Raw genomic sequence first — 27,983 nt, 5'->3', positions numbered from 1 at the left:
CTTTTGAGTTAAAATATATATTTATAATTTTAATAAATGACAAATTAAAAAAGCATGAACATTCTTTTGTATCGAAAAAATATCGAACCTTGACATCAAAGTATCGAACCAAACCGTGAATTTTGTGTATTGTTGCACCCCTAATATATTCATTCTGTCACAGCTCCGGAATTGTCAACCGACATGAGTCCAGTTCAAAATAGCCTCTTCTTACTATATTGTATTGTATTGTTGTTAAGTTGGTTTTGATCTTACGTAGTGCAACAGAAGTGATTGTAGCAGTTTTGTAAGAGGTAAAAAGAAATTAATTAATGCTAATAACAGAATGTATAGGGGCATTTTTAGAAGAAGGTGTGGCACACACAATTTGCCCCTTGCACAACCATGAAATTAAAAGCTTTAAATTAAAAGAGTAAAGGGTAAATGGTTCTGATTTGCATTTAAGGTTTTCTGTGTAAACTGGTGTTTTAGCAGCTGCAGGGCGCCGTAAAAGTCATTCTCCAAGTACAGTGTCCAAGAGAGAAAAAAATATTGCTCAAAGACGACACATTGCCACTAAAGTTTTATTACCCCAAGTTGCTATTATTTAATTAATTGGCTTGATTCTGCTTGCATTCAATGCAGGAAGTAAAATGCAATACACTACAATTGAAAAATTGAACACCAATGAGGTTGGTAATGTTTTAGACTCAGAGGTCACTGTCTCAAAGTCAAGTAGCTAATTCATGCCCCTATAAAAGCAAACTTTAATGGTTTTATGACCCCCATACTTGACTTTTATTTTTTATGCTCCAACTTTTTAAATATACTTAATGTCTTTAACAAGTTTTAGAGCTGCTTGTTTGTGGATTTTTTTTTAAAACTTGGGGATAGGACCAAGCAGCCTGTTTACAAAATTCAATGCAAGCTATAATGCATGCAATGCTACAATGCAAGCTTATAAGCTTATATTAATAACCTTATAACAGACAGCTGAGGGGAGTCGGTCATCTCATCTTATTCGTAAGTAAATATTTACCAAAATGTCAAACCTTTTGGTTGCTTTTTCAGATCATTTGTTCAGATTAAAGGAACTCAGTTGTTACAGGTAAAGATTATCGTATGCATCTTTTCAGATTAATGAAAAATAAAACATTTAAACAAGAGTCAGGAACTTTATTCTTGGTAAAATGAAATGGTTGGCTCATGGCGCACAGTAAATTTAGAGGAAGTGTCGTTAGAAGATGGAAAAAATGTTGCCCGTCTTGTTTGGCCTTGGGGCTGTGCTGACATGTTGTTCACCTACGTTTTCTGGCCTCAACAGGTGTGTCAAACCCAAAGCACACACCTTTTTCTCTTTTAGACCTGCAGCTGTCACTACTAAAGAGCACTCTGGGTAATAAAAGTAGAGAAAGATTTGAGTGCTAAACAAGGGTTTATGTCTGTTCCTACCTTCGTGGACTGATGTTGAATTGCCAGCAGGTTCGGTGCATGTGCACAACTTTGACAAAACACAGCATGTATGTGGACATATTTAAGAAAAAGAAAAGGGGGTGGGCAGCTTTGGTTTGTAATGATGACTGAGCAGCCATGTAGCTTCTCTGTCAGTTACTCACTGAGATGTAAGGAATGTTTTCAGTCATGGCTGAGCAGTATGTTAGCAATTTTGGATTACCTCAGTGTTATGACAAGGGAGGAGAGAAGATAATAAGGGCGTATAAAAGGTTCTGGGTGGTGGGGGTTATGGTGAGTGAAGAGAGAGTACCTTTTTGCTCACTATCTTGGTGTGTAAGTGGAAAATTCCAGCAGTAATGTAGTATAAGAAAAAGATAGGCGTGTCTTGTCAATGAAGAGGTTAAGAATGGCAGCCTGCAGCGATCTGAGGGGGTGTTGAGCAATCAACAAAAAAGTCATTAGCAGTTCAAAAGGCGGAAAGAGAGATGGAAAGACCAAATGTAGAGAAAATAGAGGACAATGAGACTTTGCATACCACTGTACAAGTGTGTCTGTGTTTTTGTAAGCACCTGTCATGATCCCCTGCAGTCCGTGCTACTCCCGCTCTGATCCCCCTGACCGTGTCAAATCTGAGCAGATGTTGCTACTGCGGGTGCGGATTGAAGACCCAGTGATTCTCTGTTGCTTTTTTTTTTTTTTTTTTTTTAATGTCTTACAGTTTTAAGGAAGTAGTATCCTTAAAAAGTATCAACTAATCTAACCGGTCTTTCTGGGTATTCTTTCTAAAGAAGAACGTGCTGAAGTATTAATTAGCACAAAACAGCTACTGGCATACACTGTTGCTACTGCTTTGATGTTTTTAAGAAATTAGTGAATGAATTATTTTGTTAATTTATTTTCGGAGTATATTACACCTACTGCCTCCATATATTTTTATAGTCAGGAACCTTTTTATTCCTGCTTAAAATAAGGGTGCAGGATCACCTTTGCTTAAAATCACTATCCACAATTTGAATTCCAATTTTTCTTACCTGTGTCTAGATGTAATCTAGTTACAACTGCGCTATAATGTTGGCTTGTGCAGTTCGTACCCATTTAAGGAGATTGGCAATATACAATTAAAATAAAAAAACTAACAAACAAAAAAGAAAAAAAAAAACAAAGTCACTTCCTTATGAGCTGTAGGTAACATCTTTAAAGGATGTCATGCTTTTTATTTCAGATGGTTGACATAATTCCTGGTACTACATTTAGTTGTTCAGGCCTTCCCCTGCAAGCTTTACCAGTATGATTCAGCTGCTGTGCATCTGAAAAAAAGAAAAGGAAAAACTCTTTACAAAATAAGTTACACCTCCAAGGTCCACAAAATGAAGACTTGGTTCTCAGCACCTCAACTAAAGAACTTCACTGTCCAACAGGTGAAAGGTTATCATTTACCACACAATTCAGAGCCATTACTTTGCTCATCACTGTGGGAAGTTTCAAAAATCTTAACATCTTGACATCACCATAACAGAAAGTTGAGTTTTATTCAACCTCTTTGTAGTCCGGAAAGTGTGCGAGTTACACCTCATCCACATCTTTCAAGTTCTTGTCTTTCTTGGTCAAGCCTGTAGCACCAAGTTAATTTCAGTACACAGTAATGTACAGTGAGATATCGGTTATATTCATATCAGAACTGTGGGGTTGTTGTTGCTGCATTGCTTTTTCGCCAGCTGAAGCGATTGAGAGTGACAGTTGGGTGGGGGTTGATGTCATTGTTCTTTCTTTGCCACACTCTGTTGGGATGGTCGGCAGCAGGTGCGGCTGTCTGCTGACTGCGGGGTCACAGGGTGCTGTTGTTTTGGGAAATGGGCTACTTTACTGCCAGGTGGCAGTTGCTGGCAGAGACAGTTATGGCTTTGTGTTTCCTGCAAGAGTTACTGCCCTTCTCAGCTGCCCTTTTGCCCCTTACCCCATCCTGATGGCCTTCACTCCAGCTCTAACCCCTGCTTCTCCCAGGGCTGTGAGTGCATATGAACATATGTGTGTTCACCCAAGTTCTGGCTGTGTTCACGGGCCCAGGCCAATCAGACTGGCTAGCACAGATGTGACAGGCTTAGAGGAATGCTAGGAATGCGGAGGCGCTGAAGCGGGTGTGTCCATCCTTGGCCCGGGGCAGAAGGGGAGGGACTACCTCAGTATCGGCAGACAGTTCAGCTCTGCTCTGCTGGCCGACTGCCGGACTGAGTGGTTGGCTTGTACGGTGAGTACTGCAAGCCTACTGGAGATGGCCTGCAGTACTTTTATGGTAATTGCACTAACCATGGCCTTCCGGAGGCCAAGTGCTAAAGTGAAAAAAACAGGACTTGTTTCTGCTGCCATTATGTGTCTGGAAAGCTGTTGAACATCTAGACACATAGTCTTTTGTGTGTTCATGAAGGCGCATCTTGACCAATTTTGTTGGTGTAAATTTATGTCAGCAAGTTTAGCAGAGTTAAGGCCATTATTCATAATAATACAGCAGTTCAGCCTCTCCCTCTGGCCCGATTTTCAGCCACAGAAACCTAATAAGCGTGACTTGGCAGAGAAGATAACTGAAAGCACTGATGGACTGATTTTCCACTGAGACAACATAATAACACTTTTTGCACTTCTCATACTCCAGAGATGATTTTTGCATGACCACAGCTGCAGTTTGTTGAAAAGGTATGGCTTGATGAATCACATGCGCTGCACTGTAGATATAGAGGACAGTGAAAGCCCGAAATAGAATCCTGTTCTCTGCACAACCTGTTTGTGCAGAATGTCGAGTGTAGATGTTATGGCATGGGGAAAAAAAAAACGCGGTTCTGTTTTTAAGTACTCTTTGTAATTAGGCTTCAGGGCCATGTGAGCTGAATTTAAGGAGGTGTGAAACAATCTAGTGAAAACCCAGGGATAACACAAATAAATGTACTCTTTGCTAATTTGCTTAAAAAAAATCTCCCTATAGGAAACAGAGGTGTTTCTGTGGCTCCTGACAAGTGTTCTGAGCTTTGAGAAATGCCACACTACTTTTCTTTTGACATGAGATCAAGACTTGAGAAGAGTGCCACCTTCTGTCCAATTTGTGATATTGCAAGTAATCTCCAAATGTTGAATGATATTTTTTTTTTCAATCTGTCTGCCAGTTTGTGTGTCATTGTATTAAAAGTGACTCTGGAGACACCTGCTGTTTGTCTGTCTGTGCTTAGTGTAATCCAATTACCATCCTGTAAGATAAGCCCCCACTTTTTTTATCTCTCTTTTACAGGTCGCAATGAATTAATAGCGAGGTACATCAAGCTGAGAACAGGCAAAACCCGGACAAGAAAACAGGTAATCAAGTTTTTTACGACTTTAATGTTTGGGTCCAGCTGCTGACTGGGTGACGTAGAAAAAATCCATCATCAAAACAGCTTTGTCTGGTGGCTTCCTTAAAAAAAGTGGATTATGAGTACTTCAGAGGACAAGTCTGGTTTTAAAATTTACTGTATTATTATTATTATTATTAACAATTGATTTGATTTTGGACAAAAATAGTATAGACCACAAATTATCAAACTGAAACATTAAACAAATACATTTTGTCTTTATAAATAAACCTTTAACTTATCATTTTTATTAATTAGTTCATTCAATTAACTGTCTAGACTTTAATATGAAAAAATAACGGCTTTGTCCTTTAAATCCACTTTCTTATTTTATGTGTAGATTTCTTAGTGTGTGTCATGATCCTGTAAAAGGTGTGTGTGTGTGTGTGTGTGTGTGTGTGTGTGTGTGTGTGTGTGTGTGTGTGTGTAGGTGTGTGTGTGTGGATCAGCACTTGTATAGATGTGTGGCCTGTGTGCATGGATCTGCATGCATGTTATTTTTATGCTCAAATGATGTTTCACACCCCTTTAGGTGTCTAGTCACATACAGGTGTTAGCACGGAAGAAGGTTCGTGAATACCAGGCGGGTATAAAGGTAGGTGCTGCCAGCCTGCCTCCCGGCAACACTGACTGGGCGTCTCTTTCCTCTTTGGTTACGGCTTCTCTTTCTTCTCTTCTCTCTCTGTCTCCTTTCTTCTTTCCTCCTCTTGGCTATTTTTCTGTGCAGGTTTCTAGCCACTTGCAGGTTCTCGCCCGGAGAAAATCTCGCGAGATCCAGTCAAAGCTAAAGGTATGCGCTTCACTGCGGCCTGTGGGGCTGGTAAATGCTTGGCTTGGCACTAACCTGCTAATTTGTGAATATATTTATCAGTCTTTGCTTTAAGATGAGGTTTATTCTGGCTGCATAAGTAGATGCAAGCTTGCCATGCGCATTATTGTTTAACAGTTAAGCTTTAGAAATCATCATAATATTGCATCTGTGCCATGCATACAATGCACCGACAGAGAGAGTTTTTACTACGATTTTGAGCTGTAGGAATGCATTCAATCTCATCCTCTGAATTATTCTATCTCATTCTCTAGCCTCTACTTGAAATGAATGCTGCACAAGCTGATGAAATTTGAATGAAAGATCATTTAGCTGCATGTTGCTCCAGCTATGTATCTTTCCTTTGTGCCAGTCATGCTGCTGCATCACACTGTACTCTTCTGAGACCTTTTCTTTCCCTAAAACTGTCTCTGAGCTCCTGAGCTCCTAGAGTGTGCTTCTTTGTAATGCCTTTTGTAAAAGTCAACATAGAAAAATAATCCTCCATTGTAATCTTGTGCCTCCTTTTGACTTTTCTCAAACTTCGTAAATCCTCTTTCAACTCTTTATGCTTTTTGTTGTTTTTTGCATTTTCACATATGAGTAAAAAACTATATCCAGACACTACTTAATACTAAAGATACTGTGATCTTTTGAATCCTAACCTAAGCCAAAACTTGAATTAACACAGACTAATCTGGGGGGAAATGGCATTCATAGCAGGGATTTTTTTTGTTTAAAAAACATAATAAAAAACTGTGTAGTCTCATTTTGTCAGTGGTGACATCCTATATTCAGTGCAGTGCACCCAACGGTGGCTAGTATTCTAAATTACAAAGAAGTAGATGCATCAAGCATCACCTTTCATAAGTTTTGACTTTATTTCTGAGCTGTCTACAAACTCCTAGGTCATGTTGAATACAAAGACCCCATTTAAAATGAGATGTGTTTTTCTGATTACATAGACTTTTCATGGTGAAATCTTCACCCTGTTCCTCCCTTGTTTGTCTACAAATTCTCCGCTAACTGTACAGGTATCACAGAGGTCACTTTATTAGTTCTTCTAATTATCTCACATGAATATTTTAATGAAAAAATAATACACTTTTAAAGTTACTGTCTTGTTTGGACAAGACATAAAGGATCAAGGAGCCCACTTTCTGTTTGAAAACGTTAACATGGAATAATTTATTAGAATTTATAAGAATAAAGATTATTTTCTTCTGTTTTGACACGAAAGCATTAGATACCCTCTTTCCTTCTGTGTCCATGTAAGAAAGAAAATCATAATCGATTTAATACACTTTACACCAAGCCCATTAAACATTTACTAATCTTGTAAATCAACTACTGATTATATATTTAGTTCAGTTGTTTAGATTTATAATGCATCATGAGTGCATTTTTGATCGGTGCAAGGATTGATGAGGTCATTTTTACTTTTTGCCTTGGTTTTGAAACGTTAACACCCAGAGGTCGAGGGCAGCCATGGCGGACTCTGAGTTTATCCAACTCAAAGTTCTAGAAACAAAAAAAGAAAAAAAAAGGTTTTCCGAGCCACTCTTTAAGTGAAGTGTACATCTGAAGTGTAACAGTTGCAAATGTCTACCCGCTGTACATCTCATATATTGCACAGCGATAAGTATTAAGTAACAAGTTATAAGGATTTAACTTCCTTGAGATTTTATATCTGCTGAGTTATCGAAATAAAACAAATAATCCTATGTTTTGAATTGCACTCAGATTTTATATCCTCTTTAAAAAATCAAATTCATTCTTTCCTCAATGAAATAATGAATTGGCTTTGTGTTTCCTCACATATTTACAACAACTTGAAATTGTTAGTTATTCATTATTTTCACAATACAAACAAAATCAAATATGGACCTGGATTTGAACGCTCAGATTTATACGTATGCCCACCAAAAAAAAAGATTAACCTCAATATAGCTTTGAGAATTGAACAGTACTAATGGTTTCTCTCTTTTTTGATTCAGGCGATGAATTTGGTAAGTGAATTTGACTTGTGCAATATGCTTCCCTCCTCCCCTTTGTTTGGCAGCAACACTGCACTGTCCCTTTGCTATGGCCCTCTGCTGGCATGGCGCCCCAACCCATTGCAATCCCGCAATGAAGCAATGCTTCGAAAACAGCCACGCTTTGAGCACAGTATTGCTCCACATCCTGCTACAATAGTTTAATATCCTCCAACCTCCGCCAAAAGTCAGAGTTCTGCTTGCTTGGCATAAGGTGTCGTTCTTTGATTCGGGTTCTCGCTTCTGAGGCGTATTTCTTTAACTTGCAAAGTCACATTTTGGTGGCTAAATTGCTTTTTGCCATTAGAAAACGAGGAAAATAGTACATTTCAAAAATCTGAATTGACATGTTTGTAATTGAGAAACAATGTGTACTTTCAAAATAATGATAATTTACAAAAAAAATACTCCAGGTAATTTAGACACCAATTGACTGCATTTGGATCATTTTTTTTGCTACGTTTCAAGTTTCTCATAGTAAATTTTAATCTAAATTGTCCATGTGTACTCTTGCAACTTGAATCTCTTCATTCTGTTTTCCTGTGGTGAGCCTTATAACACACTGACCTTGATTTTTTTTTCTGTACTTCTCTTTGCTTCCTTCTGACAGCTGCTCTTTCAAACAAACATCTTCAAAACAATGTTGTATTGATACTTTACAATAGATTGAATGTTGAGCTAAGCTAATGTTAACTTTATTTAGAATAGACTAATTAATCATTTATGAAACATACACAAACAGTGTCATTGTTTTGTATTATCATTAGGATAGTATACTGCATTGGATTATGCCGAGGTTAGGCTGCCACCTTGTGGCTGACTCCTCTTGTTTCTCTCTGTCAACCTGCAGGATCAGGCATCTAAGGACAAAGCCCTGCAGAACATGGCAGCGCTGTCATCTGCACAGATTGTCTCTCCGAGTATAATAAATAAACATCTTCCACCACTGCCTCCGGCCCCGTATCCACCAGCCAGAGTGAGACTCAATTTTTGGCAATTAAAAGGCATTAATGTTTTTCATTGCAGTTTGAAGTGATTCAAATGGGCACTGACTTTTATTTTCTTCTTTACTCTGTAGTTCTGGCCTGCTCAAATCCCAGGACAGCCTGGACCTTCTCAGGAGTAAGTAAACCCCTGCACTGAACGCACAGGAACTTTGTGGTATCATGGTATTCTTTCTGAAGTAAGACATTGGTGATAGAGATAAGTAAAAGCATGAATAAGTAAATGAATCACTGATGAGGTTAGGTTTAATATCAGGTGGGTATTGCAGGGAATGTTTAATGAATAACGTTTTTGTACACCAGGCTGCTTCTAGATTTCAACCCGGGAAGGACTCCTGGGCTTGGCCGCACCAGCCATGCGTAAGTTCCCCCTAGCCAAGGTTCAACATTGAGCACAAAGCAGTACTAACTCTTCTACACTGCATTGTATGTTTTCTGCACTGATGTAAACCACCATCACCACCACCAGGCAATAGACTGCTTCAGATTTTATTAAGAAAAGAGGAATGTGGTAGATGAATCCTTGTAGTGTTTGATGATTTGTGTTCACACAAAAAAATTGTATGCATTTTTATGAATTTGTCAGCAAAAGCACAATTAAATGATGCTGTTTTGCATCACTATTAAGCAATGAAGCAGGTGGACTTACGCCTAGCTGGTGCAGCAACACATGCTTACACTGATACACTAACAATTCTGCATAACTGAGGTACCCATGTGTCACAAAAATCTGGTATTGGAGTCTTTTTCTCACTTTCATTCATTACTTTTCAGTATCAAACCATTTGCACAGCCCCCATACTCGAGCCTACCAGGTTCTGTAAACCAACCCATACCAAGTAAGTTTGAACAAAATAAATCAATAAATGGAAACCAGAAAAGGAAAATGGGTGTGATATATTAATGCTTATGCATATGTGTTTGCATACATGAAGATTATGAGCCCTTGGCGCCACCTCCTGCACCAGCCGCTACTGCAGTGCCAGTCTGGCAGGATCGGACCATTGCCTCCTCTAAGCTGAGGCTGCTGGAGTACTCAGCCTTCATGGAGGTCCAGAGGGACCCAGACAATGTGAGTTAAATATGGTCTGCACCATATCCCAACCAGACAGCTTGTGAGTAATAAGAACTTGTTTAAAAGTTTAGTGGCATTAATACATGAGGGCTGTGTTTTAGTTGTTTTTTTTGTTCGTGCTCCCTGTACTAAATCAAGTCCTATAGCCAACGTTTATCATCTGCTCTGTCTCTGTCCAATATAGTACAGCAAACACCTGTTTGTCCACATCGGACAAACCAATCCCTCCTACAGCGATCCGCTCCTTGAGGCTGTGGACATTCGGCAGATCTACGACAAGTTCCCTGAGAAGAAGGGTGGGCTCAAAGAGCTTTATGAGAAAGGGCCCCAAAATGCTTTCTTCCTTGTAAAGTTCTGGGTATGTTGTTATTATAATCTGACACTTAATATTATCATGCCTCTGTTTTCTACATTTGGAAATTATGCAAACTGCTTTTTTTTTTCATACAATACCATGCTACATGTGGTGATAAATTACATGATTTCAAGATAAGAGGCAATGTATTTCATAGAATGTTGCTTCATTTATACTGCGTTTGTCTTTGGTTAATAAATGTTCTTTTGAATAACTTACATCCACATCTTTATTTATTTATTTATTTATGCAATTTAAAGTTGATGTCATGTGAGGGCCTTTTGTCATGATGACATGTGTGCACTCTGCAGGCTGATCTGAACAGCAGCGGTATGCCAGACGGTCCAGGTTCATTCTATGGTGTCAGCAGTCAATACAGTAGCATTGAGAACATGACGATCACCGTTTCAACCAAAGTCTGCTCATTTGGCAAGCAAGTTGTCGAAAAAGTAGAGGTACGCCGGTGCTTTAACTGAGTCTTTTCTGAGAAGTATGTTTAATATTATATGCACATTGTTGTCTGTTCTTGACTCGCCTGTGTGTGTGTGTTGCAGACAGAGTATGCCCGCCTAGAGGGAGGAAAGTGTGTTTACAGGATCCACCGCTCTCCTATGTGCGAGTACATGATCAACTTTATCCACAAACTGAAACACTTACCTGAAAAATACATGATGAACAGTGTTCTTGAAAACTTCACTATCCTACAGGTAAAATACAGTGAATTATAGCTGCTTAGTTCAACATTTAACCTTACATTTACGCATTAAGACCAGTTTATCAGTTGATATTTGCTATTTTCTAATTATTCACAAATCAGCTGATCATTATGGGCTTATTTCTAAATGGACTGTTCTTCTCCTCAGGTGGTGACGAATCGCGACACACAGGAAACCTTGCTCTGTATAGCATTTGTTTTTGAGGTTTCCACGAGTGAACACGGGGCTCAGTATCACGTCTACAGACTTGTTAAAGACTAACAGCTCTTCAGGGAGGTTTTGGAAAAGCCACACAATAAAGTGTGGCACAGTCTCTCTTTAACCAGCTCAACGATCCAGGAGAAATTATGAAAACATTCAAAGCAATGCTAGACCGAACTAACATGGACACATTACATGCTTTAAAAAAGTATCCAAGGAAAAAAAAAAAGAGAGAGCGAATCTCAACATGCCAGCACGCAAAGAAATTTTGAAGAATTGCAGACAAGTTATTTTCCATGTGTTTAAACATGATTTAGATGAAGTGGGTCACTTTTGCAAAAATCGACGGAGCCTGAAATGTTTTATCGAGGGGATGAGAACGTGTTTAGGGTTGAAAAGACTCTTAAAGTATCCAAGGGAACACACTCTGAGCAACAAGAGAAGTGTAAATAGCATTGAAAAACTAGAGAGAAAATTACCATGGAAGTGGGGTCAAGTTGTGTTTAGGTGTTTAGGAAACAAAGTGCCTTTTTCTCCAAAGATTATGATTGCCTGCCACTTCGGATTGCCTTATTTTTACTACCTCTTGTTTTTAAATGAAAAGAAAATATTCATACAGGTATTTTGAAAAAAAATGTGGAAAGAAACCTCAGATCAACATCTTTTGGGGCAGTTCTTGTATTCAGGCACGCAGAGGAGTGGGATAACTAATTCTGATGAGGTCTATTTTACAAAAAAACAAAAACAACATCCCAGGTTTTACAGTCCAAGTGTACAGGGAGAAGGTTAATTGTGTCGCCATGTTATTAAGGTTCTTTTTTTTATACATATATTATTACACAATTTTTAAAAAAAAAAAATCAGGTCTTACAAGCATCTATCTATAACTGATTTTGACACTAGGGATGTCTTGAACCTTTGCTTTCCTGACATAAACCCAGGGCTTTGCCTTACTTATGAGATGCCCTGTTATTTCTCTCTGTTTGAAGACGTGTGCTCAGATGCACTTAAAAGATTAAGAAGTGCAGCAACACAGTGCTTATTTTCTGCCTTGAGGTATGTAGCGTTACTGAATAAAATGAATTGTTTCTGTACTGTGAGTAAGTGGATACTAAAGGAATATGTGTTACATAGGAGTGTTTGGGGGTGGGGGGGTCTTCATATTTGTGATCAGCTAAACTCAGCACAGAGACCATGGTTAAAGCAGAGAGAAGTTAACCACTGTTTCTTTTGTTTAAAAAAGAGACTGTATGCTGTGAAGTTGGTACATTGGCTTCACTCCTCTCTGTAATGTGTGGAGAAGCTGCATTCATTAATTAAAATACTTTTTGATATTTAAGACATTTTTTACTGACATTACATATGAAATAATTGTTACATCAATCTGAATAACTGTCTTGAAAGAGAGCTATTGTCTCTGTGCTGTGGAGTATGACCATTGATTGTTATTTATAGGGCTGAACAAGAAATAGCAGGAGGGAAGGGTGGGGTATTGGTGATGATTTTCCACCATGATGGAGATGTTAAAAGTATTGTAGGACTTATATTAGAGATAGAATTTACTGCCAACTCATGGGTCCTGCTAGATGAGTGTCTACTCTGTGAGGTTCACTGGACAAGTTCAAATTTAAAATATTGTATGGTGGCATACTTGCACCTGGCTTTGAATGTCATATTTCACAAGCTAGATACAATAACACTCCTCCTCTAGTAGGTATCTCAGTCTATCTTTTATACAGACATTTTTGCCATTATAAAGATTAATATTTTGTTTTGATTCAGTTGTCTTGACTTTCAGTGTTTGCCATATGCTTCACTGAAAAAAAAATGTGTGATTGTGCTGATATTGATAATTAATAATGAGATATCTAATGTATCATATTCTGAATGGTGTGGGCAGTTTTCTTCTTTGTTTTTTGGTTTAAGATGGTTTACTATTGTCTTTGTTACCAATGTGCATTGCAATTTTATACTTTGAGTAGAAGTTGGACTATGTAATCAACAAATGTATCTAACAATACATGACGCATGGTGCCTTTGGGGCCATCCCCCTCCCCCCCAGAAAAGTCATTAAACCTGTTTGTAAATTTGTTTTGTCTATAGTGATTCATTTTACAGTGGGTGCAGTGGTTAGCACTGTCGTCTTCCAATAAGGTTATGTGTGTTGTAATTTGTTGCTTTTTGCAGTCTTTTAACCTTCCATAGACTATTCAATGTTTCACTTATTCCACATTTTATCATGTTAGATTTTTATTACAAAATTGATTATATTCATTATTTACTTTTACACGCAATACCCTTAACAAAAGTTAGCTTGAAATTCTTGCAAATGTATTAAAAATAAAATACAAAAATGTAACATCTACATAGGTATTCACAACCTTTGCTCAAAACTTTGTTGAAGTAACAATTGCAGCCTTCAGTCTTTTTGAGTTACACCTATTTTGGGGAAGTTTCTCCCTTTTAATTTTCAGAACGTCTCAAGCTCCATCAGGTTGTATGGGGACGTACAGCTACTAACAGATCTTTCCAGAGATGCTCAATCGAGTTCAAGTCTGGGCTCTGGCCAGGCCACTTAAGGACATTCACAGAATAGTATTGAAGCCACTCCTTTGTTATCTTGGCTGTGTGCTTGGGGTCATTGTCCTGTTGGAAGATGAACCTTCACCCCAGTCCAAGGTCCAGAGCACTCTGGAGTAGGTTATCATTAAAGATGTTTCTGAACATTGCTGCATTAGTCTTTTCCTCAAGCCTGACAAAACTCCCAGTTCTTCCCACCCAAAACATCACCACAGCATGATACTGCTACCACCATGCTTCACTGTAGTGGTTAGTGATGGGTAGATGATACCTCATGGGGTGTGTTGCATATTGCCCTTTATTGTGTCTACACGTGTGACACTGTTGGTGTCTCGCTCAATAGCAACATCTGCAGGATTTAAATAGTCATTGCAGACCACCTGGACAAAGAAAGACTGAACTACATTAATTGATTCTGACATCTAGACATCACATGAATGATGAAGGGTCCTGTTTAATCAGTTCATGATAAAATGCTGTTCAAAAAGTGTGATAAAAGTATTTATATTTCAATTATTATTGATTGATTTATTATAGCAAACAAATATGATTGATTGACTAATACACTATATCAAATGCTGTTGTTGGGGTTTTTGCAAGGAATTATAAGTGAGAAAGAGAAGTTTAGAAAATCTAAGTGCTTGTGATAGTGGGAGTGCTTGTATACTTGTATGTGAAGGCAGGGTTTACATATGTCTATTAAGCATGAGAAAGTTAAATTGGTCAAAATAATTAATAACAAATTTAAATGAGTCCTTCGGGGGAAAAAAACTGGAACACAAATAACTGATGACAATTGAGCAAAAGTAGAAAAAGGAAAGGGAAAAACATTTACCTTATTTGATGCTAGGAGATCAAAATGATCTCAGTCTGGAGAAAATGTTCCTTTTCTCACTGGATAATAAATGTGGCAAAAAGAAACACACAAACTGCACTAAAGACAATCTTCTCTCTTCTCAACGTGAATGCAGATGAGTCAAAATTTTCACTTTCCAATAAACATAATTTGGTGCCTCATCGCTGTACGACACAGCAGCTGTATTGGTGATTTTTCGTGATACGTGATACACGCACCGATACCAATACAGGGCTACAGGGCTTCAGGTCTTTGTTCTGGATACACAAAACAGCGCTTCGGTATTGTTTGATCCATAACTAGTAGGGATGATATTGGCTAGGTGACGAGTAGTGTCTGGTTTCCTCCAGGCATGACGCTTGTTATTCAGAGTTCAATTTTTGTCTCATTTGTTTCCCATGGTCTGAGAGTCCTTCGGGTAGGTACCTTTTGGCAAAGATTAGCTGTTATGTGCCTTTTATTGAGGTTTGGCTTTTGTTTGGCCACTCTACCATGCAGGTCTGATTGGCAGAGTGCTGTAGAAATGGTTGTCTATCTGGAAGGTTCTCCTCTCTCCATATAGTCAGACATGAAGACAGTAGGAGTACTGAAGGCTAGCTGGAGAACAAAAGAAAAGGCTTACAGTGTGTTGTATGTGAGACTGGATACTAAGGAAGGAGAAAAGGACTAATGACAGGTTAAACAGAGAGATCTAGCTGAAAATGATGTGCAGCAGGTAAAGGTGATTGAAGATAGACATGGAAATGTGCTAATGAGTGAAAAGAGTTTGCTGCAAAGATGGAAGGAGTACTTTAAGGAACTGATAAATGAAGAAAATGAGAGATGATGGTAGATGGTGGACAGTTACGAAATCAGGGATTGCTAAGGGTAAGTAAGGAGGAAGTGAAGGCTGCTATGAAGAGAATTGAAGCCAAAAAGATGGTTAGTCCAGATGACCTATGTGGGGGAGGAGATGTCTACGAGAGAGCAGTGGACTTATTAACCAGATTGTTTAACACACGCACTGGAATGGTTCGCAGCCGAGTGTGAAGTAGCGGGACTGAGGATCAGCACCTCGAAATCTGAGGCCATGGTTCTCAGCCGGAAAAGGGTGGAGTGCCCACTCCAGGTCGGGGAAGAGTTCCTGCCCCAAGTGGAAGAGTTCAAGTATCTCGGGGTCCTGTTCGCGAGTGATGGGAGAAGCGAGCCGGAGATCAACAGACGGATTGGTGCTGCGGCTGCAGTGATGCGGACGCTGCACCGGTCCGTCGTGGTGAAGAGGGAGCTGAGTGTAAAAACGAAGCTCTCAATTTACCGGTCGATCTACGTCCCTACCCTCACCTATGGCCACGAGCTATGTGACCGAAAGAATGAGATCACAGATACAAGCAGCGGAAATGAGCTTCCTCCGAAGGGTGGCTTAGAGATAGGGTGAGAAGTCCAGCCATCTGGGAGGGGCTCAGAGTAGAGCCGCTGCTCCTCCACATCGAAAGGAGCCAGCTGAAGTGGTTCGGGCATCTGACAAGGATGCCTCCTGGGTGAGGTGTTCCGGGCATGTCCCACCAAGAGGAGGCCCCGGGGCAGACCCAGGACACGTTGGAGAGATTATATCTCTCGGCTGGCCTGGGAACGCTTTGGTGTTCCCCCGGATAAGCTGGAGGAGGTGGCTGGGGAAAAAGAGGTCTGGGCTTCTCTGCTTCGGCTGCTGCCCCCGCGACCTGGCCCCGGATAAAGCGGATGAAGATGGATGGATGGATCTTTCTTCATACTGAGAAAGTATGAAGCCATTGTATGACACTGCGATCTTTAGTGCGAGTGGGAGCAGGTGGAATAGAGCCTGAAGAAATGCAGGCATGCTTTGGAGAGAAGAGGAATGAAAGGTAGCTCATATTTCCATTGGAAGTGACCACAATGGACAGGATTAAAAATTACATCAGAGGGACAGTTCAGGTTAAACAATTTGGAGAGGAAGTTAAAGAAGAAGGGCTGAGATGGACTGGACATGTACAGAGTAGCGATAGTGAATATAATAGACAAAGAATATTGAATATAGAATAGAATAGAATTCAACTTTATTTTCATTGCACATGCACAGGTACAGGGCAACGAAATGCAGTATGGAATATGGAGCTGCCTATGACAGTTAACAGATTTAACTACAATGGTCAGCTTTTAACCATGTGTTTTGCCCTATAATATAAATTTGTCTTTTGCCTACAGATGGATGATAATGCAGGAAAAAAAAAGAACGTGTATCTACAACATAGAAAAAAAATAATACACAGCTCCAATAAAAGATTTGCAAATTTTATCATTCTCTCGGCTCTTGAAGGAGGCGGTCGCACTTTCCCCCTCTCCCTTATCTTTCCTGCTTCTCATGTCTTGTATAGTCTCGCTTATTCTCTAATCCTAAGAGAGTCTCCCAGACTTGTTCTCTAAAAACCTAAAGAAGAATTATGGATTTGATCAACTGGAATTGACATCCTCCTGGGCTTGGGAGAGCCCAATTGTCCTGCGGAGACGTTTGCTGCCAGATACTCGATGGTCGGTTGCGTCGTGTGTCTGGCAACACTCTCGATGGAGGACATTGAACGACATCTACCAGTTCGGAACTATGATAACAGAGTTCTGGCTGAATGGAGCTGGCTCGGACCTGGCTTATTGAAGAACAAGGAGCAGCTACAGCTGTTCAAAATCCCACAAAGCTGGCCGACATGATAGACGATGGGCAGTGCTGTGAGCACTCACACTGTGTTTTTTATTACGCAATATGGATGCGATCTTGAAGAAGCTCATGGCTCTGTTATATGGATAAGATCTTGAAGAAGAACAACGGGAATTGAGAGACCTGGTGACCAGTGACGGACATTAGACCTACTGTAAAACTGGAAGCAGTTTGTTCGGACTAACCAAAACAACTACCATCTTCATCTCATGCGGCCCCCCTGGCACCAGCTGGATGCTCAAGGCAAAAGCTGACGGGAATCACAAATTCTCCTTAGATAATAAGACTGTTTGTTGTCACTCTCTCCCCCCTCATTCATGGCCACCCGCGTCGACCGAAGATTGTTTACTTTTGTCTAACTGGGTGAAGGGACACCTTCTCTCGGCTGAACACGGAACACACACACATACGCATGTCCCCCCATGGGGATAGACAAAGTCTTTTTGACTTGACTTGATATCTAATATTAATCAGGCAATTAAGCATTTCACATGAACTGTTCACATTGTTGTGAGTAACAATTTTGCTGCACCTATCAGCTGCCAGTCAGGCTGCAGAGTGCTGCCTGCTGTGGCTTTCACATTTTGTGTTACCATGCAGTTTTTATTAATTTTAATTTTTGTCATTTTAACCTTTATTTCTGTGATATTCGGATATGTGTATTTCCCTTACTTTCTCCATATTTTGTCCTTATTGCCCGAGTATTTATAGAGCATTAGCGCACCCATTTTTCCAGATTCTGTTTCACTTGACTTATTTACCACCTGACTTATTGCTGTGCCTAGGGCTGTTCAATATAACGATATATATCGGATGACAATATAAAAACATCTATCGTTTCATTTTACGCTATCGTTTGTTTCGTGGTGTCGCAAAATAAACTCTTTACGGCAATATTTTTTCATCGTTTTGGCTATATTAATTTCTTAAAGTTCTCTTATTCTTTTATATTTTATATAACCACACTATGGACGGACAAGCGCGTTTTTTATGCGTTGTGGTTAGCAACAACGACGGTAACAGCATCGTGTGTCCACTTGTTTATGTTCCACATAAACCTTTCACAATAAAGCTCAAGATCCTGTTGAGACTTTTCAAAAATAAACTGAATCACGTGAAAGAGCAGATTATTTACGGATGAGAAGTAAAAAAGAGCCGCCAGGTGCTAAAAAATAAACCTTAGACTCAAACATCAGAACAGGCTTTTCCCCGCAGCACGCCGTGTAATAAATACTCATTACTCACAAAGAAAACGGCAGCCGTTACAACTTATGTCTAAAAATGTATAGTTTCATGCATTGGTTAAAACACTCGACTCCAGGTACACGACGCCCAGCTGGAAACACTTCACGCAAGTCAAGCTGCCCGAGATTCACAGAATTTAGAGAAAATGCTACATTTTTGTGATATATATCGTTATCGGGACGATAGAATTCTTATATCGGGATATGAGATTTTGGTCATATTGCACAAGCACACCCCTAGCTGTGCCATTGCATTTACTCCTCAGATTTTTTGTTTGTGTCATAATACTTACACATTTTTGCTGTAGCAGTTTTTAAATGGTTGAAATATATTCATTTTACTGGTTTAATTTAGTCTGAGCGCCTTTTCAACTGATTCCATGGTTTTTGTCTTAAAGAACTTCACGTCCCACAATTGAGCGCGGCCAAGGAAGCCTAAGTCCGGAAACAAGGTTTTCAAAATAAAAGTACTTTTACAAAATGTAATTTTTGGGATATTTAAAATGAAATCCGTGTAACAAAGCATTTATACCAGCAATTATTTTATTTTAAATACACATGAGATATTTCCTCTCGCTAAAAATAGTAATACTGATGTTCTGGTTTTATTTTGTGGTAAAAAATAAAACCGGAGGTCATAACCATTATTTCTTTCTTTCTGACTTTACATAGACAGGAAACCCACGCAGCAATGTAAAACGTTGAATGCCATTAAAGTCTGTTCACTTCGTGAGATGCCGACCGACAGACAATGTGCTGTCTTCATTATTATTACTTAGCGTAATAGTGATAGTGAGCTAGTACGGCAGCAGGAAGTGTTTTGTATAAATTTACGACGCATCTCTGCATGAACGGCCCAGTTAACTTCAGCTGACATCAACAGACTCGAGGTGAGTTAAACCAATTAATAAATCATAATATAAAAACCGGCAACAGGCTAACGGAAACTAGACCCAGCTTCACTTCTACAGACTAGCTAAACGGATATCTGGAACTTACTAGCAGTTATTTACACTCACTAGTTAACTACGCTTACCTACCAGCGATTAACACTTTGACTTTTATACTACATAGTATCAAATTTCCACTAATGAAGCATTCCTAGTGTAGCAGTGGAAGTACCGAGGTATCTAAAATGTTATCTTCTTGAGTGTTCCGGGAATATTATCTGCTTTTCCTGCCATAACACTGAGAACAACCTGCATTTCTTCACTGATTCTGCATTAAACAGACTTTGAATGATTTGGGCACATTTGAGTTTTAATAGAAACACTTAAGCTGTTTTCTGGCTACGATAGGTAATTATTGTGAGTTTACTGCTTTGTGGTTGGTGTAGAACCCCCTGCCCTCTTCCTTGTTCAACCTTTTTTCTAATGCTAGTCTTTAAATATCAAGGACATTGTATATTTTATTTATGCTACACTGCTTGGCCACCAAAAAAAAGGTCACAGTCTAATATTTCGTTGGACCGCCTTTAGCTTTGATTAGACACCCTGTGGCATTGTTTTGATAAGCTTCTGCAATGTCAAAATATTTATTTCCATCCAGTGTTGCATTTTTTTTTCTTCATTAATTCTCAGTGGGGTTAAGGTCAGGATTCTGTGGTGGCGAATCCTTTTGTCAAAATGATGTCTCATGCTCCCAGAACCATTTTTTCACAATTTGAGCCCGATGAATCCTGGAATATGCCCGCTTCATCAGGGAAGAAAAAACCCATTGATGGAATAACCTGGTTATTCAGCATAGCAAGGTACTCAGCTGGCCTCGTTCGTGGAGCATATACTTTCGCTGAACCTAGACCTGACCAACTGCAGCAACCCCAGATCATAGCACTGCCCCCATACGCTTGTACAGTAGGCACTAGGCATGATAAGTGCATCACTTCATCTACCTCTCTTCTTACCCTGATACGCCCCTCGCTCCGGAACAGGGTAAATCTGGACTCATCAGACCACATGACCTTCTTCCATTGCTCCAGAGTCAGAATCTTTATGTTTCCTAGCAAATTGAAGTGCGTGTGAAAATGATCTTGCTTTCACTATTAAACCTAGCCCTGAGTTCCACTATAGTTTTTCTTCCATTTGAATTCACCAGATATTTAAGTGATCACCAATTACGATCATTCAGGATTTTTTTCCGGCCACATTTCTTCCTCGAAGATGATAGGTTCCCACTATCCTTCCACTTTTTAATAATGCATTGGACAGTTCTTAACCCAATTTTAGTAGTTTCTGCGATCTTCTTAGACGTTTACTCTGCTTGATGCATGCAAATGATTTGACCCTTCTCAAACACACTAACGTCTTTTCCACGACCACGAGATGTCTTTCGACATGGTTGTTTATGAAATAAGAAGCAACTCCTTGCACCAGTTGGGGTTAAATAACTTGTTGCCAGCTGAAAGTTAATCGCCCATGCTGTAATTGTCCAATTGGAGGCTCTTACCTATTTGCTTAGTTAAATCCAGGTGGCGACTTTTTTTTGGCCAGGCAGTTTATAAGCTTCTACTAACCCTCCTTTAAAAAGAAAAAGGAAAAAAAAACTGCAAAATTTGCCTAACATGTGACATAGTAAGTTCTGCCTAGGTCAGCTTTTAATCATGTGTTTTGCCCTATATTATAAATTTGTCTTTAGCCTACAGATGGATGATAGTGCAGGAAGAAAGAATATGTATCTACAATATAAAAAAATAAATAATACACAGCTGCAAAAACACATCTGCACATTTTATCAATATGTAATATTACACAGCCAGTTGAGCATTTCACATGAACTGTTTACACTGTTGTCAGTAACAATTTTGCTGAACGTGTCAGCTGCCAGTCAGGCTGCAGTGTGCTGCGTTTTCACATTTTGTGCTTACCAAGCAGTTTTTTTTATTAATTTTAATTTTTGTCACTTCAACCTTTATTTCTGTGATATTTGGATATGTGCATGTCCCCTTCTTATCCAGATTTTTTTTTCCTTATTGCCCGTGTATTTATAGGGTGTATTAGCACACCCAGATGTTCAGCTAACTACATTGGCAGTGAAGCTCAGGCAGTATCTAACAACTGTTCTTATGTGACACTTTAGGATCCATCCTAGTCACCTCACGTGAGCCGACATTCCTGATTTGAAGCTTCACTGATACGCCAACATGTCTAACATGGACTCTGTCAGAGTGCGGGTCTTCTCTCTGAACTGCTGGTCAGTGGCTGTGGTTTGTGGAGATTCTTAATGCATTGCTGTGAGACACCCATTAAAAAATAAGTCATGCTCCATGCGCTTTATTTTTGCAGGGGGATCCGATATCTAAGCAAATACTGTCCACAGCGCTATGCCATGATTGGTGAAATGTTGTATAAGGAACAGCATGATATTGTGTTACTGCAAGAGGTAGGTGGAAGCCAGCTTACAAAACGGTTGATTGCAGACTCACTGTTCTGATAAAAACAGAGACTCTGCAGGCCATACGTGTGTTGGGAAACTACATGTTTTTTTTAAATTTCTCATCTGTACACCGCCACAGTGGATTTTAAATAAAATATTCAATATGTGATTGATGTACAGGAATTACACCTATTTTTATACATAGTCTCCCATTTTCAGAGGCACCGCCTCGGACTGACTGGGCTGTTGAAGAATATCTCATTTCTTTGCCTCAGAAACTCTTGTTTGCTTAACAGCTTTTGTCTGAATCTGAGCAGAATACAACCCTATAAACCTTAGAATTCAGAGTGCTAATTCTTTTAGCAGTCGCGTTATCAAACACTGGCAGCCATAAATGCCACAGCATTGCCTCCACCTTGTTTGACAGAAGATATTCTATGTTTTGGATCATGAGCTGTTCCTTTCCTTCTCCATACTTTTGACTTCCAGTCATCATGGCACAAGTTACTCTTGGGTTCATCTGTCCAAAGAATCTTTTCCAGAATTATGCCGGCTCCTGTAGACATTTTCTGACAAAGTCTAATCTGGTCTTTCTCTAATCTTGTGTAATCAACAATAGCTCGTTGTACAGCTAGTTTCTATTCATGACCTTGATAATGATACCTCTGCCTCCTCAAGACTTGTTTTGGTACTGCTGAGCTGGCCAGTGTATTCTTTCTTTTTAAAATGATATCATATTGTTGATTTTGCTACACCTGTATGTTTTGCTGTCCCACCCATTGGTTTGTTTTGGTTTCACCCTCCTTCACTTGCATTAACAACATACAAGAGGCCAATGAAAACATACAAGATTTAAATTTCAATGCTTGGACTCAATTCCTGCTTCATTTGTTGTGAATCAAAAAGGGAACATGCCTCAACTTGCCATGGTTAAAGTCTACACTTCAGTCTCATCTGGACTGATTTAAAATTACAAACAGTCCCTAACAAATTGTAGGCTGCAGTGCAATGAAAGTAATTTGACCATAAGTTATAAATTAAAATTAACATGGGTAAATACTCGTAATAATGTTTGGTATTCAACTTTCTGAGTGACATGCGAATGTTTTTACAGGTGTGGAGTGAGAAAGACTATCTCTTCTTGAAAAAGAAACTTGCTTCTTGTCACCCTCACTCTCATTACTTCAGAAGGTAATGTTTCTGCCGTCTCACACAAAAGCTCACTGTGAAATAGTTTCTCTAATTTTTAACCTTGAACATCTCAGTCTGAGACTAAAGGTCGTGATTGGTCATATCTTCAAAAGGCCATAATATCTTTATCTCTGTAAAGTGTGTGTGTGTGTGTGTGTGTGTGTGTGTGTGTGTGTGTGTGTGTGTGTGTGTGTGTGTGTGTGTGTAGTTCACTAAAACTATCAAGGGTTAACTTTTTCTCCTTAATTCTTCCTTGACCTCCATACCAAAGAACAAGACCGTGATTAAGCTAAGGTTCTACCTTTCTAATCCCCTCTGTAGCTCACAAAAATGTCAACTCTAATAGATAAGTTCTCACATCTGTTGCAGATACTACCGATTTGTACATAGACTAAGATACTGTTGAACTACATGGAAACCAAGTATATGAGTCATTATTTATAACTTTTTGTCACATGTTTCTTTTGCAGTGGCGTCATAGGCAGTGGACTGGCCATTTTCTCCAAACACAGAATCCGCGATACATTTCTTTATCGCTACTCACTGAATGGTTATCCTTACATGGTAAGTCTGGAGAGCTGGAGATGGAGAAAACAGTATCTTGTACTCGTGTTTATTAACAAATAAAAAATCTTCTGTAAGAGTTGCACCTTTAAAATTCACCATAGTAAAACACTGCGTCAACATTAGTAAAATTACTTGTTTATGCTAAAAGGCTTTAACTATATTAAATATATTGTGAAATTGTAATTGATTTATAAATGTGTGAACAGACTTTTTGAGTAGACATTAGGGGAGTAGCTCATTTAATTACTGTATTCACATACTTCGAAAATAGTTTTTTTTTGTTAGCAGTAATTTTAGTTGTTTTTCTTTTGCTATTGCTCTATGTGAGAATGCACAACTTTAAGAAATAAATAAAACATGCAGCAGAACCAGGAGCAACAAATTTTAGGTAAATACCAAACTAAAAATAGCGGTTTTTGTTTTTTTTTTTTGTTTTTTTAGGATTGTAGTTAAGTATATGCAACAAAGAATTCAATTTTTTGGCAAAACCCTAATAGCACGACAGTATTAGTGTCAACTTTTTTCCCCCTGCATTGGCTTCATTCAAAATTATCTGTACTCTTCATATCACCCTTCGTTTTCACTGTTTATTCACAGTTGTTATTTTCCTTGTTAATTAGGCTCACCATGGAGACTGGTTTGGTGGTAAAGCTGTTGGCATGGCTATCCTAAACCTCGGCAGCCTGACTGCAAATGTCTATGTCACTCATGTAAGGTTTCATAACAGCAGTTTTCAGCCCTAACTGTACATGATTTTCTATTATTGATCAATGTGCTGTTGTCCTTGTGTACTGATTTTAGCTGCATGCAGAGTACTCCCGAGAGAAGGACTCTTATCTACCTCACAGAGTGGTTCAGGCCTGGGAGCTGCAGCAGTTCATTCGGTAGTGTGCCTTTGCTTGTTTCTTTATATTTGTTTACATATTTACTAAAATGTTTGAAGTAACATTTATCTAGTTTGTAGAATACAATGACTAACATGTTTGTTTGTTTGTTTGTTTGTTTGTTTGTTTGTTTGTTTGTTTGTTTTTCCTGTGCTTCTTAGCCACACCTCTGCTGGTGCAGATGTGGTCATTGTTGGTGGTGACCTCAACATGCACCCTCAGGACCTTGGGAACAGACTACTGAGGGCTTACACTGGACTGCAAGACTCTTATTTAGAAACAGCTAAATTTGATGTATGTAGAAGTATTAATCTGTATTCAAACAGTGAGTGCAGTAATGAAATCAAGTACCTTTTTTTATTTATGTAGATCCTTGCAGATTTTAGTGCATTTAAATTTACATCACTTCAAGTTGAAATACGAGGCACAGTGGCAGTCATAGAGTTGCCATGCATGCAGTTATGCAGGCTCTAACACATTTATTTTGATGCAATAGGAAGTTGGACCATAAAGTCTTGGCTATTCATTGTGGTTCTTAGAGCTGCACACAACAGATTGGCTCAAAGGTAGCTTTGCTACTGTGTCATTGTGGTCTCATATCTTAAGGTCTGAGCTGCAAAGTAAGATGGTATTATTCAAGAAATGGCAGGGTTGTAAAAGTACAAGCAGCTTTCTGTTACACTTTGGTTTTATGTAAATTGAATTTAAGCAAGTTTTTTTTTTTCTTGCAGGGATGTGAGAATGGTATGACTCTTATAGCAGACAACCCTTTTATTAGTAAAAAGGAGCTTGTACCTTTTGAGAAGGGGATTCGAATCGACTACATACTATTTAAGGTGAGTGAAAGCAGCATGTCATCTGATGATTTTTATAAAGCCATGTAACTGCTAAAGCACGATTGCCCTCTTGTTATTCCCAGGGTTCTTCAAAAGCCGACGTCCATTGTGATTCCATGTCCACTACCAAAGGCTCCGTTCCCAACCATCCTTTCCCATACTCCGACCATGAAGCTCTCACTGCTGAACTGAGGCTGGAGCCGCACACTCCGGCTGAAACAGGAAGTGACAGAAAATTGAAGAATAAGGACTCTACTACAGGTATCTGCACACTCCATGCCAGCAGGTTGTCTCGTGTAAAGGTGATTGATTGTCCAATTACTTTGGTATAAATTATTCAATGGAAAATCCATTTTGATTCCTCCACTTTTACCTATCAGAGCAATTTTAATCTGTCAGACAAGAAAGAAAAAGAAATGACAGCCCTAGTGAAGCTCTGTAGCCAGGCTGTATTGCCAGCTTTAAGTATATGCTGGTGTTTTGTTTTGTTTTCTGGCTGCTCTTCCAAAAGGACTATTCCAGGCCACATGTTGTAATTTCATCCCTGGCTAAATTGTGCCAGGAACAGTGGGTTAAATAACATGGAGCACAGTGAATATTTAATGTTCTGTTGTAACAATAATCCTGTCCAGTATAGAGCTTGACTCTTCAACACTTTCTGCAGTGCTTTGCTCTCCAGCTTTGTACTGGTATAAAGGCTCCACTCTTTCTCTTGTCTCTCTTTCATGGACTTAGGGAAACTGGCTGAACTGGTTGACATTGTGACTGAGGCCCGCACTGAAGTCAAAGTGGGCTTGCACTGTGCTGAGAGGATGCGCTACACAGCAGCACGCACTGGAGTGATGGGGCTGGCTCTGCTGTTCCTGGAGCTGGTCATCGCCGCGGTGCCCTACTTAGCTCTGGGAGCAGAACAGCCTTTCCCTCGTACCTCCTTCTACCTGCTGGCTGTGCTGTGCTTTGCCATTCTGCTGACCACCTCCATGTTGTACATCTTTTACACAATGGAGCTGAAATCACTTCAGGGGGCTGAAGACCAGATGAGGCTGGGTATAGGTAGTCTGCAAGAGAAGCTTAAGGGCTTTTGTCTAGCTCAACTTCATAATCCCTCAGGAAGGCCCCCAGAGGTTCAGGAGCCCGGTGCCTTTGAGCCAGAGGAGTAATGCAGAGGCCAAGAATGTCAAAGTGGTAAAGGCGACTTTGAAGTCACTTTTATAGTGAACATGTGAGGAGCTTTGCTCCCCTGAATATTTTAGTTTTGGAGATTTATATTCATATTGCAGAATCAATCATAATTGAAATGCTTCTCTGAAAGTAGTGCAGGGCACATGCATTGACATTATATACTTTTATATAGAGATCTGTAGGCTTTTATTACACCTATATTTCACTTGATGTACCTAGAATATACAAATGTACTGTAATGCTTCTGTGCTGTTATGCTGAAGGTCATTAAGTCTGACCATTTGTGTTTTTTAGCCTCAGGTCCGATTTGCATTCCACCCACCAGTAGATTCACCGGGACCATTTTTTTCTGTTTTTAATTTAATGCTTCCCTTTTTTGAGTTTAATAATCAACTGCACAGAGATTATGGTTCCAGGTTGAGTTTGACCGGGTCTTTAATGTGTTAAATACATGAAGAAAGTAGCTCTGTGGTTTCCATTGCAATAGAAGACACAGACACTCCACATGTAGGAGGTTTACGTTTCAGTCAGTAATATTTTTCCTCTACAACAGCACTCGTCAGGATCCTTTGTACTGTAGATAAAGGAACCAAGTCTGTATGCATGTATCATTTGTCATGCTCTCTGTTTATAGTGTCTTAATCTTAAAGACAATCTACACTCCTCTCATATGTTCAAGTATAGATTGAAAATACTGAAAATGTTCTGCTCTTGACCTTGACCTCTTTTGGTCACATTTTTACAAAGCACAATATACCGTAGAAAATAAAAACAGAATACATCAGTTAGTGTGCAGTGCACTTTGTTGATTAACCTGGTGAACCACTTCCCTATAGTTTTGCTAGGAGATTGCTTAATATGTTACATTGCTAAAATACCATGTTGTAACTCAAGAGTTTGAACGTTTACTTTCACCTCAGTGAAGAAGAAGCACTTCGCAGTTCTTAAGTTCATTATGATTTATAGAATTTCAGATACTTGATGTTCATTCCAACTGGAAACTGTGATGGGCATGATCATGAAAGCAATAATAAAGACTTTATGCACATGCTTATGAACTGCTGTGGCTCTGTGTAGACCTGTCAAGTCGTCAGGAGATGGCGTCTGACATTTCAAACTGTAGTTTGTATTCCCTGAGATTCACATATTCACCACTAGAGAGCAGTCAAAGTACAGTACAGTATCAGAACAGGTCTTTCTCTAAGTATGTCATTGATTTTAAAAAAAACAAAACAGCCTTCACAATAATAAATATATCAGACAACGGCTGTGAAAACAACAAAGCCAGTGAGAACATAAGAAGCCGACAACCTAACATGATAGGTTAGATGCCAGCTCACACCTTTAGCATGCACAGAAGACAAGCTCAGACATGGGTGTGGTGCATTCAAATGCTCTCCCCCCCCCCCCCCCGCAAATATGAATAATACATTAACTGCACACAAGGTAGAAGTTTCAAACTCGAAACACAAATATGGCATATGTTTAAGATGCGCTGACATGTAAGGTGTTGTACACCTGTGCAACTTTGATTAAAACTGTATGTTTGGAAGTTATTCTGTTG

The 27,983-nt window shown here is 39.3% G+C and overlaps 2 protein-coding genes across 9 annotated transcripts in view; both read left to right on the top strand.

Annotated features, from left to right (window-relative positions):
• The window catches only part of tead3b (TEA domain family member 3 b), a 29,354-nt gene extending 16,260 nt beyond the window's left edge, over positions 1 to 13,094 (top strand). The window contains exons 4-16 of one of the 8 annotated variants that reach the window (XM_005729779.1): positions 4,709 to 4,773; positions 5,341 to 5,403; positions 5,536 to 5,598; positions 7,614 to 7,625; positions 8,503 to 8,628; positions 8,731 to 8,774; positions 8,960 to 9,016; positions 9,431 to 9,495; positions 9,592 to 9,728; positions 9,916 to 10,089; positions 10,398 to 10,541; positions 10,641 to 10,793; positions 10,950 to 13,094. In XM_005729779.1, the coding sequence (XP_005729836.1) occupies positions 4,709 to 4,773; positions 5,341 to 5,403; positions 5,536 to 5,598; positions 7,614 to 7,625; positions 8,503 to 8,628; positions 8,731 to 8,774; positions 8,960 to 9,016; positions 9,431 to 9,495; positions 9,592 to 9,728; positions 9,916 to 10,089; positions 10,398 to 10,541; positions 10,641 to 10,793; positions 10,950 to 11,063 (1,217 nt within the window). In that variant the 3' untranslated portion in view covers positions 11,064 to 13,094. The remainder of the gene's footprint in view (positions 1 to 4,708; positions 4,774 to 5,340; positions 5,404 to 5,535; positions 5,599 to 7,613; positions 7,626 to 8,502; positions 8,629 to 8,730; positions 8,775 to 8,959; positions 9,017 to 9,430; positions 9,496 to 9,591; positions 9,729 to 9,915; positions 10,090 to 10,397; positions 10,542 to 10,640; positions 10,794 to 10,949) is intronic. The other 7 variants (XM_005729782.1, XM_005729783.1, XM_005729780.1 and 4 more) reach the window with 7 other exon arrangements.
• A 5,955-nt stretch (positions 13,095 to 19,049) lies between these two features.
• On the top strand, positions 19,050 to 27,477 carry smpd2b (sphingomyelin phosphodiesterase 2b). The gene is made up of 11 exons (XM_005729778.1): positions 19,050 to 19,277; positions 21,463 to 21,576; positions 21,669 to 21,765; positions 22,874 to 22,950; positions 23,421 to 23,514; positions 24,138 to 24,227; positions 24,319 to 24,401; positions 24,563 to 24,695; positions 25,133 to 25,237; positions 25,321 to 25,498; positions 25,973 to 27,477. The coding sequence occupies exons 2-11, from the start codon at positions 21,527 to 21,529 to the stop codon at positions 26,395 to 26,397; spliced, it is 1,332 nt and encodes a 443-aa protein (XP_005729835.1). The 5' UTR covers positions 19,050 to 19,277; positions 21,463 to 21,526; the 3' UTR covers positions 26,398 to 27,477.
• Positions 27,478 to 27,983: the final 506 nt, after the last annotated feature.

The sequence above is a fragment of the Pundamilia nyererei genome, unplaced genomic scaffold (assembly GCF_000239375.1).
Source record: "Pundamilia nyererei isolate P.nyererei 1_Seehausen unplaced genomic scaffold, PunNye1.0 scaffold00034, whole genome shotgun sequence".
NCBI lineage: Eukaryota > Metazoa > Chordata > Actinopteri > Cichliformes > Cichlidae > Pundamilia > Pundamilia nyererei.
The sequence above is the reverse complement of the archived record's forward strand: the minus strand, read 5'-3'. Positions and strand labels throughout refer to the sequence as shown.

What these genes read in the sequence shown, in the direction of transcription:
- smpd2b (XM_005729778.1), top strand. Translation starts at nt 21,527, where the DNA reads ATGTCTAACATGGACTCTGTCAGAGTGCGGGTCTTCTCTCTGAACTGC. An exon ending in TCGACTACATACTATTTAAG is followed by an intron (nt 25,238 to 25,320) that starts GTGAGTGAAAGC and finishes TGTTATTCCCAG; the next exon opens with GGTTCTTCAAAAGCCGACGT. An exon ending in GAATAAGGACTCTACTACAG is followed by an intron (nt 25,499 to 25,972) that starts GTATCTGCACAC and finishes TCATGGACTTAG; the next exon opens with GGAAACTGGCTGAACTGGTT.